This window comes from Python bivittatus, unplaced genomic scaffold (assembly GCF_059951505.1).
Source record: "Python bivittatus isolate LINGU-HERP-01145 unplaced genomic scaffold, Pbiv_v1 ctg000100_np1212, whole genome shotgun sequence".
NCBI classification, from domain to species: domain Eukaryota; kingdom Metazoa; phylum Chordata; class Lepidosauria; order Squamata; family Pythonidae; genus Python; species Python bivittatus.
In genome coordinates, this window is record NW_028277038.1 from 3135262 (window position 1) to 3152617 (window position 17356).

At 42.6% G+C, this 17356-nt stretch overlaps 1 protein-coding gene across 1 annotated transcript in view; it reads left to right on the forward strand.

The window, feature by feature from the left end:
- Positions 1–17356, forward strand: part of TMEM132B (transmembrane protein 132B) — a 158085-nt gene that overhangs the window by 47869 nt on the left and 92860 nt on the right. The window contains exon 3 of the mRNA XM_088135290.1: positions 13522–13668. Within this exon, the coding sequence (XP_087991416.1) occupies positions 13522–13668 (147 nt within the window). The remainder of the gene's footprint in view (positions 1–13521; positions 13669–17356) is intronic.

Consider the following 17356-nt stretch of genomic DNA (forward strand, 5'->3'; position numbering starts at 1 on the left):
CCTTCACATAACATGCGCTCCTAAAAAATACGCCCCATTGAGTTTGTTTATTTGAAAAATATTTCTGCACCAAAGGCCACGTATCTCTCTAGGGCTATACCATAGATTGCTGAGTTAATGAGAACTAGAAGCAGGATGCGATCGATCTACTTGTCTGTAAATTTTGCAATGAAAAATAGATCCAGGGTATAATTTCCCCCCATCGTGTTGGAAGGAGGTGAATCAATCCGGTGTCTCCTATCATTAATGCTTGGGCGCTTACATATTTAAAATAAAATCTGGGAAATTAATAAATTGACTCACAGAGAACAGGGGGGGGAAAAAAGAAAAAATGCCATTGCTGCTGGGAGCCTTCCAAGACACACAACATCTATTAGGATGCTGTACAGTGAACAGACTAGGGTGTATGGAATAATAGTCAAATATTTGTAATGTTAATGAACACGCAGACATGGTTTGCAAACTCTCCTTTGCTGGAACCGTTCAGCGGTTATAAATATATAATGCGGCATGCATACAGGATGAGGTGAAACGGAAGCGATAAAAATGCAAATGGCTTTTTGGGGGGTAGGGTGGGGACTAAGTAATCTTTCATGAGATGCTGTAGGGGAGTTGTCTCTTTGGTGTCTGCTGGCAGGGTGGTGTAAAACCACATGAGTAATGGTTGTTGGAGCTTAGAGGGTAATTTGTCCTCTTGCCATGGATTTAACTCTATCCGGAGACGGTTGGGAGAAAAAGAGGAAGGGCACGTTTCGTGTGGTGGGAAAAAACGGCATGTGGATGCGTGCGGATGCTGTAATGTTCCTCAGTTTTCAGAAACGGGCGAGTCTTGGAGTCCTGTTTCTTTCCTTCTCTTTGGTCCTGCTCATAGGTCACACTCGAGGACTTCGTGGTGCTCTCTGAGCTTGGCGCTTTGCTTGCAGACGTTTCATGACCCAACTAGGTAACTTCATCAGTGCTTGTGAGGGTGGGCTTTGCTCCCTGTTTGTATACAGTAGCTTGCCCTGCCAGGGTTGGTGGAAGTGCGGTTTTCTCCTTGGTAGACACTTGATTGTGTAACAGTGAGAGCGAATGTGTTGTATGAACAGGAAAACAGGACTTCTTCCATTAACTGTATGGAGGGTTGATTTAGATCCAGATAAGACATGGCTTTGTTGGAGGCTAAAGCAACTTCCCCAGTCAGCCATGTGAAATGATCAGAGATGAAGAGGCTGCCCTTCTAATCCTATATACAGTTCCCCGCAAGCAAGAGCTGTTCTCTTCTTTGAGATGAGGCAACATCCTCGAGCCATCCTGGGAAAAAAGGAGGCCTTTCTAGGAACCTCATCTCTATCGTCTTCTGATTTTCACCCCCTGATAGTAACAAGGGGAATAGTGGGAAGTGAGTACAAAGGGTTGGGAGGAGATAGGATCAATCCTCAGCTTCTCTATGGTGGTGCTGATCCCAAATGTGCTGCTGTGTTTTTTGTCCTCCAAATCTCCCAACCCCAAGGGATCAGCTACCCCATATGGCTGATTGCCAGCACGTGCACCTGAATCCACATAAACATAAATGGAGGCGACCAATTTGCGGGTTCCTAAAACAAAAATTGTACTCTGTTCAATTTTTTTAAAAAGAGGAGGATAGTTTCTAGGAAGAATTTAGCGATGCACTTAACCCCCTTCCCTGGTGCTAAGAGACAGAGAGAGAGAGAGAAAATTCTTGTAAGCATGGGCCTTGGATTCCTCCCTCAAACTCTCCCGACAACCCATATTTTCACCCCAGTTTCAGGTAGCTCACCTATCCTTCCAGGTGAAAGCTTTCAGCTGAAATTTAAACTGGAAACCTGGAGATCACAGAGTCTTTTCAGTGATGGCCCCAACACTCCAAATTAGCCTGCCTTTTTTGTTAGGCGCTTCAGAGGATGGACTTAATGGATGGGCCAAACTCTAGGTTCAGAGGCAGGATCCCTAAAATACCAGCTGTTGGAATGACTTTATTAGCCATGCTTGGGAGCAACCTGAATGCACTTTGCTGGCCACTGTAGGATACAGGAAGCTGTATTAGATGGGTCTTTGGCCTGACCCAAGTAGAAAGCTCGTCCTTTCATGGTTTAACCCCCCTCCCAATGATAACAATTCTTAGCAGGTAGCCAAAGCCCAGATGTTTGCACAGCTTCTGTTGGGCAGGACGGACTATATCCTTGCTTTGCAGGGTCAAGAATCAGGCAGGCTTGTCTTATCTGTTCCTGTTCCATATTTAGTACCACCATCTCATTAGCACTGGTCTCTCTGGCACAGAACTGTGGAAAATGGAACCTCTCTGCGGTTCCCTCTTCAGTGCTATAGATTACGCCAAATTAATGTGATATGCCCAGTATTACAGGGGTGCTGGCTTGTACCAATCACTACTGTCTGGAGGGAGGGGTAGTATTATGAATTAATATTCACAAACACGTGCCCGTATGCCAGAAGGATAAATACGTATACAGCAAGAGAGCAGGGGGAGCAAAAAGTATTACCCGGCGTGTGCTCTCTCCCTTGATTTTTCTCCAGTAATGAGAGGTCTGCAGTGACACAGATGGCATTGACTTTAAAAATTAATTTGGGACTGAATATTTTCTGGAGGCTTCAAGAAAAATGGGCAAGACAAGCAACCCGTTCCCTGAGCAGCGGAGGAGAAATTCTCTGGAGATACCTTATGATGGAGAAGGTGCTTTGCACACAAAATGTCTGAGGTTCCCAATTGTCTCTAGACAGAGCTGGGAAAAACTGTTGAAATCATCCCCAGTTGTGTAGAAGGGTTATCCCCAGTTTAGGCTCCTTCCAGATGGATGGGCTTTAACTCCCAGGATCTCAGCAAGGCCCCTCCTAGCTGGGAAACATCAGCTAGGAGTGCAATTCCCCCCTCCCTCCTTGCTAAAGGTCTTTCTCTTCGGTCCCAAACATTGTGATAAATGAGAGGAGAGGGCAAACTAGCTATAAGGGGGCAGGGAAACTTTGCAGAGTCCCAGCTTCTTAACTTAAACATTGAATGAGTTCTGCACTTGGATAGGTTTCCCCTCCAATGCTCTATTCACCTTCCTTCCTTCCTTCCTTCCTTCCTTCCTTCCTTCCTTCCTTCCTTCCTTCCTTCCTTCCTTCCTTCCTTCCTTCCTTCCTTCCTTCCTTCCTTCCTTCCTTCCTTCCTTCCTTCCTCCTTCCCTCCCTCAGGGTAGAAATAGGGTTCTTCATCATCCCCATTGAATTCAGTCAAGATTACTTTGAAGAAATCCATAGAGTTAATGGTGAACCCAATACACCTTCCCCACCCCACATTCTCCCAAAGTGTGCCATTTTTGTTCCCAAAGAAGATTGGAGAACTCAAAAATCAAAAGAATAACACAGAGGCTTAAAGTAGGATTTGCCTTCAAAATTTTGGACTATAACTTAGCAGGCTATACACACCCCTAGGCTTTCCGATAGCCTTTCACAACTGAGATTTTCTCTGCAGCTGAAGAAAATGTTGACAGGGCTGTCTGTCTCTCCGCCCATCTTTGGCCCATCTCTCCATCTGTCTGTCTTATCTGTCTATCCATTCGTCCATCCATCCGTTTGTTAGTCAGTCCATCAGTCAATCCGTGTCTATCTGTTTGTCTGTCCATCTGTAGGCCTGTCCATCTGTCTGTATGGCCATCCGCCTGTCCATCTGGACAGACGTCTGGATGAATCTGGAAGTGTTTTTATGACAAGGATGCTATCTTACCATCTATGTAAGGCACCGTAAAAAACTTCACAGTGCCCTATAAAATGTTCAGTATCTGCCAAGGCACCAGACGTCTGCTTCTGTATTTCAAACCACATATAGTTGTGCTCACTCACAAGACAACTCACAAACTTTCCCCTCCAGCTAGTTCAGATCGAAGCGTAACCACACTTATTAAAAGTTTAAAATTGCCAGGAGATTAGATTTCTAGTCCCAGTGCTATTTGTCTTTTTTTTTTTCCTTCTGAAGAGAAGGAAATTAAAATGCACAGAACTGCTTTGTGTAAAATGACCTTATTTACTGAAGCTAATGACTATTGGTCTCTCTTTAAAAAAACACAAAAAGCAAGATGAATCTAATTCTATCTAGAGGGGATAGAGTGACAAATTGAGTTTAGTTCCCCCCCCCCAGCTTTGATATTATTGTTATGGTTTACACTTTCAAACTATCAGTCCCTTATAGGGGTCCAGAATAGCACATTTGGTACTCAGCCTCCTGTTTTCTCTTCACAACAACATCGTGAGGGAGTTTAGTTTGGTTTTTTGGCCAATATTTATTTTCTCAATCATCTAGGTCAGTGTTTCTCAACCTTGGCAATTTTAAGATGTGTGGACTTCAACTCCCAGAATTCCCCAGCCAGCATGGCTACCTGGGGAATTCTGGGAGTTGAAGTCCACACATCTTAAAGTTGCCAAGGTTGAGAAACACTGATCTAGGTTCATGGGTGGACCCCTTTTGTCTTTGGCAGAAATAAAGACATGTTGCTATTACAAATCATCCATCAGAACTGGATCCAGTTCACATTTAATCATGACCTTCAACACTAGAACCATGGTAAAGATTGGGCATATGTAAATTCTTACAGATGTTGGTCAGCAGTTGAAACGATCAATTGCTAACTATGCTAATTTGACATGGTGGGCTCTTGTGACTGAATGATCCTGTGCCTTATTTACTACAGATATAAATGCATAAAGATTTAAACCTGTTTTAAATCTATGTAGAAAAGTAGATTGAAAATAACTCCCACTGAGCCTTTCCCTAGATCAGTGTTTCTCAACCTTGGCAACTTGAAGATGGGTGGACTTCAACTCCCAGAATACCCCTGCCAGCCATGCACCCAGCCACCCAACATCTCTTTAAATAATAGAAAGCTACCAAGTATTTAAACTTAGCTCTAAGCCAGTGTTGTCCAAACTTAGCCACTTTAAGATGAGTGGACTTCAACTCCCAGAATTCCCCAGCCAGCCATGCTGGCTGGGAAATTCTGGGAGTGGAAGTCCACCCATCTTCAAGTTGCCAAGGTTGAGAAACACTGCCCTAGATATTATTCATTTCCATGCACATCACTATCCACCCTTCCTTGTGTAGAAGATCAGGTGAACATCTACTGATGTTCTGAAATGATGCACCCTGGATAGAACTTTCACCTTCCTTACCTGCTGATATAATCAATAGACTCCCTGGTTTCTCTGCCCTATTTTATTATATTCAGAACTGCATGGGTTACATCACTGGATATTTATTACCTGAAGCAAAGTGGCTTGGGCGATGTACTGATTGGCCAACCTCTTCTTTGCCCTGCTATGGTTAGATCCTCCAGCATCATCCTGCATTCTGTGCTTGGGGGCCACCATTTTCATTCTTTTCATCTTAGCATGGAAGGATGCTCACATTTTAATAGAGGTTGCCACCCTCCCACCCCACCTGACGGTGTTATGATTTGACCTTTTGGGTGAGAATTATTTAAAAAATAAAACCAACCCTCCCCTCACGGCTTGAGTAGCATTAATGACTGTTGCGCTTTCCATCTTCGCAGTTTCCTACATCCAACAAAAACCGGACGTGACCCTCAGTTTGAGGGGAAATTCAACGGAAAGAGGATGTTTCTGTTCACTCTCAGATTTTTCCAGTGAGCCTTTCAGTTTGCTTGTTCTGGTCCCTCATTTTTATTTGCAGGGGAATCTATAGTAAAGCTTAGAGCAGTGTTGTCCAATCTTGGCCACTTTAAGATGAGTGGACTTCAACTCCCAGAATTCCCCAGCCAGCATGGCTGGCTGGGGAATTCTGGGAGTTGAAGTCCACTCATCTTAAAGTGGCCAAGTTTGGACAACACTGGCTTAGAGCTAAGTTTAAATACTTGGTAGCTTTCTATTATTTAAAGAGATGTTCTTGAGTGTGGAAGATCAGGTTTCCTTTTTTTTTTTTATAACAGAACAACTGTTGAATCTGTCTGTTTGGTGGCAAAGCAAAAGGAACAGCTAGAGAGATGGTAAAGTAGCATTGATCAGCTACTCAGTTCCCCCAAGGTTTCCCCCCCCCTCTGAATTAATATGTTTAGTTAATTGAAATTTTTTTTTTTAAAGAAGTTTTACAATGTGATGTGAGACTTGTGCCATGAAGTAAAGACATGTTTTGCAAGCTGTGGATCTGGAATGGAATACATAATACAGTAAGGAGATATTTACAGCATAATCCTATAGATATGTAGAAGGAAATACAGTGAGTTAACCTGGGTTTATTATGTTAGTGGATATAGGATTGCAGGTGTTTTATTTTCTGTGTTACAAGTAGTCCCTGGGTAAAGAGTGCCCGGTTTAAGGATGACCCATAATTAAGTACGGAGCCTACTGTAGAAAAATTCAAGTTAAACACACAATGGTTCAAGTTCATTACCCAATGCTACTTATACAGTACTATAAAATAATACTGTTCTGGCTTACCTACAAATTCGAGTTAAGGACAGACCTTGGGAACGGAACTCATTCTTAACCTGGGGACTACCTGTACTATGTCAGTGTTTTATTTTATCTCCCTCCCTCCATTATCCTTTGCACTTTTCCCTCGCACAGAGAACTTTAAAAAGCAACTCCTCCCCAAATGTATGGCTGTTAATATACATTCTCTAAGAGAATATATTTAACAAAGATGTCTCTGATCTGTTCTTCCTTGCATAAATTTTCTCAGATCTAAATTCTGTGTCCAAGGACAGTTTTTTCTCTTGTGGGAGAGATGGTCTTTCTTGAGGTTTGCCAACACCCCCAGACTAAGAAGCCCTTGTTTCTACAGTTTACTGATTGGAGACAGGGAAATTGATTTGAAGGATAAGCTCTCCCAGGCTCTTTCTTCTGCTTGTAATTTCTCATTCCAGGCACCACTCCTTTGCTGTAGCATTGAAATTGCACCTTAATTACAGGTAATTATTGATCACTTAAGGATCACCAGTTGACAAATTGAATTTCCACACTCTTGTTGAGCGTGACTGACAGCAGGCCGCTGGGAATAAGAAATGGACATGATCTGCTGTGACAACTCACTTGGGCATGTGGCTGGGGAAATAGCACCATTCCCCTCCCTCCCTCCAGAGACGGCTGGTTCTTGCTTGCAGAAGGATGGCGAATTCAACTCTGCCATGATATATTAAGACCACCAGGTGTGAGGTTAAGGATGGCATGTTGACGTGGCCCTCCAGGGAATTGTTGACAACCCCAGAGCCATACTCTTCTGACTGTAAATCTTGCTGACATCTCCCTGATTGGCTGCACTTCCCTCCTTTATCATTAGTGGAGGAGTTTCACAGTTTGCAATCCTGTGCACATTTAACCAGGGATTTAAAAAAAAAAAAGGTTTGAATTCATAGGATGTCTAGACAGTTGACTCAGACCTATAGAAGTAACTTCACTTACCTGCACATGTTCTGCTGAAGGAAGGAGTTATAGGTGATTTTCCCTTTCATTACCAAGGTAGAAAATATTTCCCTTGGGCTGAAGCAGAATAAACAGATTGATCAAGGTTGCTCCTTTTTTGGGGGGGCAGGGTCAACCTTTAGTTTCTGAGATAAACAGTTAACAATTTCTACCCACCTGCCCAGCAAATCTACCCTTGTATGAAGGTTCAGCACCTCGGACAGTTCCTAAGATGGCCTTCAGGTGGAGAAGGTCTTTTAAGTCTTTTAAGCTGTTGGCTGATTCAGTGCAATCAAATGCTGTCCAAACGCTCAGCGCTATTACTCCCATCTTCTCTCACCATGGCCATACTAGATGGAGCCAATGGGAGCTGTAGGTTAAAACATCTGGAGAGGTCTCAGTTCTGCTGGCTATATCCTTCAATTGTTGGTCTTCAGGTAGTAGTTTAGGATCCTCAGTGAAGCATGCCTCAATCCCAGATAGGCTCCCACATCACATGTTTTCCACCTAATCGCTTTTTTAAAAATGAAAAGAAAGAGTAGAAGCTGCAGAAAAGGAAAAAAGTAGAGAAATAGAAAAGAAAGAAAAGTAAGAATATAGTAAAAAAAAGAAAAGGAATTTATAAAGAAGGGACTTCCCACCTTCATCACAACAAATACAAACAATTTTAGTAACTTATCACACCCTCTTAAAATACAACAAATGATCTCTTCTTCCCATATCCCATCTCTTATCTATAAACAAATCCATAAAGCATTGTCATTTCAGTCTTAGTGTCAGCAAAAGCCAATTAATGGTTACCAGAAATATCACATATCTATTTTAACCTTGATCAAATAAACCTACTTTATATTCCTTCCTTTTACTTCTAACAATCTTAATCTTTAGTCCATTCAAATAATGTCTTAGAACTTGATTTCTTTTCATTTTTTCTTTGTTCCTTCTCACAAGATTCTTCAAAACCTCTTTTGTAAATCCAATATAGGAAAATTATCCAGGTCACTCTCTTGGTTTATTGTTTGTATATCCCTTTTAATTATTGAAACATCAGCCGGTTTCTTTTGTATGTCCAGTGTAACATCTTTTCCATGTCATTCTTTAGCTTGTCGTTTGTATGTTCACTTTCAACTCAGTCTCAATCTTGTCAGGTAAAACTTGCTCCATGATATCTTTTAGACACAGTCTCTCCATAGAGGCAGATGTCTCTGTTGACTGTATTAATATTAGCTTCTGAGTCTATTTTTCAAAATATCCTTCAATACGTCCAGTGCTAGAATATTTTGCTTCATTCTGTATTTAGTCTTTTTTACTCCTTTTTCACCCCTTCCTGAAGATGCCAAGGATTGAACTGGGCCCCTTTGGCATGTAAAACAAATACTGCCCCGTTGAACTTTACCCTCCCTCTAAGCCAACTCCTAAACACATTTCCTTTCCAATAGACATGCATACGATTGCACTGCAAAAGCAGTTTCTGAATCAGTTGCAAGTGCAAAGCTTATCTGGGGCTTAGAAAATGAAATTCCACAACCACACACTCTGTTTATTCAGTCTGCTGGATTGGATGCAACTGCCTTAGAGATCATCTGATGGTGAAGTGAGATACAAGCCTGGAGTGTAAGCTACCTTCAGACCTTTTTCTTGCACTTATGTGCCATTGGTTCTTCATGCCCTTTACTAATCTGTGGCCTCTAAGGAGCACCTGAGTGGCAGCATGAACAAGTGTGATGTTTACATCTGCAGCTGTTTCTTTCCTCCTGAAGTACACTCAGACAAGACGTTAAATGGAAATTGCTTCTGAACCAGTCCTTCCCATCATGCCTTTCAATTCACATTTGTAATGGTATGTGGGAATGGTCTTAAGAGATGGGGCAAAGAGATGCTGCCTAGGGAATGGTCAGATAAGAGACGGCATAGCCCACAGCTGCATAATGGGTGAAGAAAGAGGCTCAGAAGAGACCCTCCCTAGTTTCTCAGGGTGTAAAGGAGACGGCAGGAGATCTGTACTTTCAGACTTGCAAGATTGATGTCAGCCTTCCCAGGTAGACCAGACAAGAAACACAACCGGATAAGCTATTTCTGCTTTAGTGTAAAGCTACATTGACAGAATCTTGTGTTAAGCCAGGCGACCAGAAACTTTGGAAGAAACCCCACTTTAATAAAGAGACTCCATTTTAATGCACTCACTATAAACGAGCGTTGGAGATTCTCTCGCAGTTTCCAAGTTGTTATAGTTATCCACTACTATGAGCATTAAAGGCACCATATCAAAATCTGTGTAATTCTTGCTTCCTTGATCTGGCCTAGCTGTTGCAGCGCTTGACAACGCCGAAGCTTGGCCTTAGATGAATCAGAACAACAATGCATCCAGTCTTTTGATATACTGTTTTTCAGAGATTGACATCATTAGGGCTAGACTTTGGGATAGAAACCCTGACTCCCGCCCACTCCCTTCAGCAAAATGAGCAAGAGAACCTCTCAAATGTAGCAGGATTGGCTTACCCATTCAAAATAAGGGAAATTAAAATATCTGTCCATCCATCCATCCAAAAATCCATCATAGGAACAGGGAGACCCAAGTGAGACCATTACCTCTAAAACATTACTTTTTTACCATTGGTCAGTTTGAAAACGATTGACACCAGTAACAACTTCTTCATTTCATGTAAAGGCCAAAGGGCAGCTCTTAAGATACCATGTTTAAAATACATAAAATATTCCGAATGTTTGCTTGGCAAGATTTTCTTCTTATTGATGCCCATTCGTTGTCAGCATACAGTCATCGCATTTTCTGCTGCGTCTTGCTTTTCTCCAACCCCTCTAATGTCCTTTTTTTTAATTGAATGCTCTATCATCCTTCCCAAAACTAATTTTGCTGGGGTTGTCATGTTTGATGCAAGAGCCAAAGACTGGTAGATGTTGCACTTTTTAAACCCACTGGCAAGAAATCACATCACACTCAATGTAATTACATTGTTCTAGAAATGTGATTATGTGTTTCAACGACCAGCTTCCCATTAAATTACTTCAGATCAGTCTCAATCTATAGGACAGAATCCTCCTGATTTAGATGTTAAAAGTGTAATAAATCTGAGATGGAGCCATCTGCATGTATGTTTTTTACATTGTGTCCGACGTTGGCAGTTTTGTTGTGCCATTTTATACTAATCGCTCTGGACATTGCTCACCTACTTAATGGACTGGGAAGAAACAGAGCCTCAGGTTTTTGATGAATTCTGCACTGGTGCTGTGCCACGCGTAAGAGGGCTTCATCTCTGACTGTTCCGAATGGGTGTGCCACGTGGTTGATCATGGTGCCATCAAAGAGCTTGGAAATCAAAGCTGCTATTTATGCCAAGGTTAATTCCTCCTTGTTCTCTGCATGGTTGACAGCAGAGGTGGACAGTCTCAACCCTGGAGTCCCACATGACCTCCCAAACCACATTTTTGCAACTTTGGATCCTCCTTGGACCATAGATGCTGAGAATGTAATATGGTTTTTCTGCCATTTTGAAGAGAGCACATGAAATCTGCAGCATCAGATAGGCTTTAAAAGAGCTTTTTGATAAGCCATCAGATAGGCTTTAAAAGAGCTTAAAACCACAAAAATAGGCCTCAGGCTTCCTCTTCTGAAATCTGGGATGGTGGAACTAAAAAGTGGAGCTCAATCATGTTTGTATTATCTTCTGCCCCGCCAGCCAGTGTTGATCAGGCTTCTTCTTCCTAATGTGAGGTGTGATCCTCAGCCATCAAAAGCTGTCCTTGCATGTTCTTCCCAATGGGCTTTGGGAATAGGAAGGCCTATTAGGGAATTCCAGCCTAAAGTGTTTAATGCACAGCTTTTGAAAGCTTACAGGTCTGTTTCATCAGATATATAACTATTATCCTGCAGTTTGGTCTATGAATATCTAGCTGGGGAAAAGAAGACTGTAAACAATAAGGTCAAAAGGAAAGGAAAACATTCTGAATTAATGACTAACGCTGGGGTGCCAAGGTTGAGATATTTATTTATTAACATTTATTGACAAGCCTTCTTCTAACACAAGTACTGTGCGAATGTCAGTTTTCACACAAAACAGTACCTTTCCATTTTCTCCCTAGAAATCATCTTCTGTGACTTTTTCCCCTTCTTTTTTTTTGACCTCCTGATCTAACCAACAGCCCTAAGAGTTCCAGATTTTCTCCCTTCCGAGTATTAACCGAGCCCAGTCTTGCTTAGCTTCCAAGACAATCCGGGAGAACCATTTTTTAAAAAAACGCTCTTTACATATATATATTTAATTGGCTTCTTTTGGGGAAAAAAAAGTGTCCCCCCCCCCCCAAAGCTATATTTATTTCCTGCCCCACTGAAACAAATGTGAAGATCTTTTAAAACTAGCAGGAGAAATAACTCCTCCCAAACACCCATGGATTTTCACCATTTAGAAATTGTAATTTTTCCATTGTGGTTTCGGCCCTGGCCGAAAACCTGCTTTATTAATAGATAATGACTGCAACCTACTCATTTTTCTGGGAGTAAGCTTTCAGCCCAGTGGGACTTCTTGTTAAGAGTAAACCTGCACCAGATTGCAGATTGTAATCCTGTTAGCATTGTCAAATAACTGATTAATTTCCCAGTTCCTGCTTCAGTTCAATTGTTTTGTTTTGGCCCTGGGCCATGTGGATAAAAAAATGCAGCTGGAGAGAACACCATCCTATCAAATCCAATGTAAAAACAAGCTTTTACAGGGAGAACCTCTGTGCACAAATGTAAAATGGATGGCGAATAAAAATTTAAACAGTTCATTTCCAGCCACTTACTTTCATGTCAAAATTTCTATCTGGGTGCATCTCATAATAACTAAATTTACAGTCGCTACTGTTTAGGGCATCTCTTTGGAGTTGTCCAGGAACAGATCTTTCCATTTTGTTTCCACTATAAACTATGGTTGGGAAAGGAACCTATTAAGCCATTTTTTTTTCATACTTGCAACAAGGAATTCATTAAAAAATTGCTGCAGGATGGGAAGAAATAACCACCTCCTTTCAGCACGAAAGTCCTACCTTCAATGTTCTACCCTGCCCTGGGGTGGCGTGCATGCGGGAAAGTTCACCTGATTCCTGAATTTGTATTCATGGACCGAGTTTGCAGAATGCAAAGGGCAACTACGGGCCCTCGCTGGCCTCTGGGATTGAGCCCTTCAGGTACATACATTTACTTGCATGGCCTGAGCAGATGGTTTTCTAGAATTACATTGCCTGCCTGGGGCTGCAGTGAGGTTGAGAAGTAAAGTAGGACACCTTATTAGCAGCATTTCTGCTTGTTAGCGTCCCTAAAAACATTGTCTGATGCTTGTTGTTCTTCTGTGTCCAGGTTATGCTGTTTACCTGGAATGCAATACTTTGATAAGCTAGGACGTCCCTGCCATGTCAACACGTTATACATAAATAGCAGGAGGAAAATGGAAAAAAGTGCACTGGAGCCAATGGTTGGAACAAATAGACTGGTGGAGAAGTTATGTGGGGAAACAAACCAAACCAGAATTCTCCACTGCACAGAAGGATGAGCTTGTGAGCATGGAAATTTGGTTGCAAACCCTCCAGTTTTTGACGCTACCTTTTTACCCATTTGGGGGACAATTAAGGTCTTAAGTCTCCATGGGAATCAACAACCCATTCTGTCCTTTAAAACCCTTCCAGCCTCCCCCTCCAATGAAAAAAGGGGCTGAGCATTTTGCTCCTGCCTGGGTGAAGATCTCAAGTCCCTGTTTGACTTGTTTGCTGTGGCCCTTGGAAGAGTGGTTGGTTTTAAAGGCTCATGATTGAGAAGGCATGTTCATCCTTCATTCATGTTTGCATTGACCTTAAGAATATCCAATTCTTCCTATCTCACAACTGAGCCTCCAGTTGAAGGAGGAGGACCTTACGAGGAACTTGGGAGAAGGACCTCATCCGCTCTGGACAAATTGCAGTCCTGCCCCAGGTTCTCACATGGGTGAGATGCATTTTGAAGCATCCATCCAGCTGAGGCTCTGGGGCATGTGGACAGAAAGATGTCTTTGCCCTTGAGAATTTTGCTCTCTTCTTTGCCTCAATTGTTTAGAGCTAAACCCATGTCTGTTGCTTTCCTGGCAGAGTTAAGGCTGCCCCGGGTGTGAAGATCATCGACATTCGAGTCATTGATCCACACCAGTGGCAAGTTCAACAAGATGTTGACAATGGACGGACACAGACGACTGCTACCATTGTGTGTGAACGCATTGATCCAAACGCCGAGAACTGGTAAGAAAGCCACGGTGTGCTGTGTGTAACCACAGGTGTCTTTTCTCATTAAGACTTGGTGTGTTTGTGTGTGTGAGTGAGTGTGTGTTGGGGAGAACAGCAACTTTTATTGATGTGTCAGTCTGCTTTCTCTTGAACTGAAATACCCAACATAGCTTCCTTTTGTTGTCTGCAACAATGGCCTCCATTTTCTACTGTTGGAAATATCTGTTGTGTAAGTCTTGATCAAGGTATGCACAGGGTATCCTTGGCACCTCCTGTTTACTTTCAAGCTGCTTTGCTAATAGTTGGAACTCTGTGAGTGAGTCTTTACCTTCAGTTCATCAACACCCTATGACTTGACTGCACCTCAGCTGTAGTGGATGAGATAGACCCAAAGGTGCATTCAATACTCTGCTTAATTCACGTGGCCAGTAGGCGGATGTGGAATTCTTGTATCCTAATCCCAGATTTTTGCTGGAGATTAATCACGTTTCATTCATGATTCAGGGAAGATGTAATCAGCATGACCAGATGCCAATTTTGCCCATGGCTTTGCAAAATACAGCAAAACCACCCCACCTTATACCCCGCGGAGCTGGTGTCACCATCCTGTAGGAATCTGAGAGGAGCATACTCATTAAAATTATGTGGCTATGTCGGTGGGAAGACGTTTTGATTTAGAATAGCTCAGGCCATCAGGAAGCTAAGTTAGTTTGCAATCCCTCTGCATTGCAACTATTTCCACACTGGACACATAGGATGGGTTTCAGAATGTGTTGGCTTTTCTGGTTCCTTCTGGGCTCTCAATCTGCCACGTGGGTTCTTCTTTTTTTTAGTTCTAACTCTGAACATGATCATAGACCGTCTGTATCAATACTTGTGCCATCTTCTCTCTTGTAACCATTGCATAGCAAAAAGAAGTTTCTTACTTCTACCTCATTCTCAGGCTTAGAACATTGGTAGAATTTCTTGATGGAATTTTGATCTTCCTTTGTTGCTGCAAGATGGCCAAGGGCGTAGGGCGTAATGGTGTGTGAGTGTGTTTTCTGTTACACGTTCTTCCCTCACTCTACAGCCTTTCAGGCTGCAAATCCAGTCTCCAAAAGCTTCATGGGATTGACTAGAAGCATAAGGAGCCAGAGAGGCTGCAAATTAGAGACCGATGTTTAATGAAAGGCCACGTGAGGAAATTATGATACCCCATTCCTGAGAGTTTTCTCCCTTGAAGCAACAAGTCAATTGCTTTTGCGGAGGATTGAATGCAAAGGAATTTTACTTATTTATTTACTTTTATATAGCCATTCATCTACCAAAAGAAACTCTGGGTGGTGAATAAAATAAAAATACATGAGGGGAACGATGAGAAATGCAACATTGTCTTCAAGTCAATACGTAGGTTTTACCTCTTGGGGTTTAAAGGACTGGTTTTGACTGAAATCCATCCAACACTCAAACATTGATAGAGTTTGAATAAATTTCTCTACCCTAAAGACAACTATTTGTCAACTATTGATGAGTATTTGTAACGGATAATATTTTGTGCTGCCAATGAATACTATTACTTTCTTGTTTAAAAGGCAAATTTATGATCCATTTCTGATGATGATTGAAATGTTTATGCTGCCCAACTCCCAATGGCTATTTTTGTGACCCACATTCTATTTAGAGTTGCATGAATTTAAAAAAAAAACATGAATAAAGAAATCCTGGGGTTAAAGGAGGACTGGAATGTAATTTTTATCTGGAAGGAAAGAGGAAAAAAAAAAAAATTGTCGAAGGCTTTTGCGGCCGGCATACGATGACTGGTGTGGGTCTTCCGGGCTGTGTGGCCGTGTTCTGGAAGTTTTGTTTCCTAACATTTCGCCAGCACCTGTGACCGGCATCTTCAGAGTGCAGGAGCACAGACAGGAGCAGTTATCTCTGTGCCCAGGGTGATGTGGCCCTTTTGTGGGTATTTATAGAGATCTGGGGGGGGGGATGGGGGGGCTTGGGGGGGCTTTGGTTACTGAGTGGCTGCTTGTTTTGGTGTCAGATCTGTGTGTATCTTCCTGGGGATTAGGCAGGGTTTTTTTCTTCTATTGAATTGCTAACGAGGGGCTGCTGGGGGTGATTAGCAAGTTCACTGTGTGAACTGTTCACACGTCCTGGTGGTTGAGCTGAGTTCGTTGACCTTTTGCAGGCTGTATTTTTCAGGATTGGTAGCCAGGTTTTGTTGATTTTTAGACTCCCCTCTTTTTTATTGAAGCTGTGCTGGTGTTTGTGAATCTCAATGGCTTCCCGGTATAGCCTGGTATAGTGGCTGTTGGTGTTGTCCAGTATCTCTGTGTTTTCAAATAGGATTTTGTGTCCAGTGTGCTTGAGAGCATGTTCAGCTACTGCAGATTTCTCTGGCTGCTGTAGTCTGCAGTGCCTTTCGTGTTCTCTTATCCTGGTATGGATGCTGCGTTTTGTGGTCCCGATGTATACTTGCCCGCAACTGCATGGTATGCGGTATACTCCTGCGGCGGTGAGGGGATCCCTTTTGTCTTTTGCTGATTTTAGCCCTTCTTGTATTTTTCTGGTGGGTCTGAAGATTGTTTGGAAATTGTGTTTTTCCATCAGTTTTCCCATGCGGTATGTGACCCCTTTGATATAGGGCAGAAATACTTTGTTGGTGGGTGGCTGTTTTTCTTCTTCAGTCGCATGTTGTTGTCTTGGTTTGATGGCTCTTTTTATTTCATTCTTGGTGAAATACCTTGGTGAACAGGGAGACCACGTCAAAGCTGACCAGTTTGTCCGTGGGGTTGAGTTTCAGGGTGCTGATTTTGTTGATGAAATGTCCTGAGTCTCTGATGTGGGCTGGAGTCTGTCCAACGTGGGTCTGTAGAAGGGTGGCCAGATGTTTGGATAAAGACACTGCAGACTACAGCAGCCAGAGAAATCTGCAGTAGCTGAACATGCTCTCAAGCACACTGGACACAAAATCCTATTTGAAAACACAGAGATACTGGACAACACCAACAGCCACTATACCAGGCTATACCGGGAAGCCATTGAGATTCACAAGCACCAGCACAGTTTCAATAAAAAAGAGGGGAGTCTAAAAATCAACAAAACCTGGCTACCAATCCTGAAAAATACAGCCTGCAAAAGGTCAAGGAACTCAGCTCAACCACCAGGACATGTGAACAGTTCACACAGTGAACTTGCTAATCACCCCCAGCAGCCCCTCGTTAGCAATTCAATAGAAGAAAAAAACCCTGCCTAATCCCCAGGAAGATACACACAGATGGTGACACCAAAACAAGCAGCCACTCAGTAACCCAAGCCCCCCCAATCCCCCCCTTCCCCCCCAGATCTCTATAAATACCCACAAAAGGGCCACATCACCCTGGGCATAGAGAGAACTGCTCCTGCCTGTGCTCCTGCCCTCTGAAGATGCCGGTCACAGGTGCTGGCGAAACGTTAGGAAACAAAACTTCCAGAACACGGCCACACAGCCCGGAAGACCCACACCAGCCAGGAAAAAAATAGTTGAAGCAAAGTGCATGTCAAAATTTAAGTTAGCTGTAAACTTAGTAAGAGTACAGGAAGTTTTGCTGACCCATGAAATCGTAGTTGTCACAGTAACTTAGGTTTTATGAACAGCATTTTTTGCCTTGTTTCAAACTACTGAATTACATGAAGTGAATTTCGAGTTGATTAATACTCCGACCCTTTCCGTTAT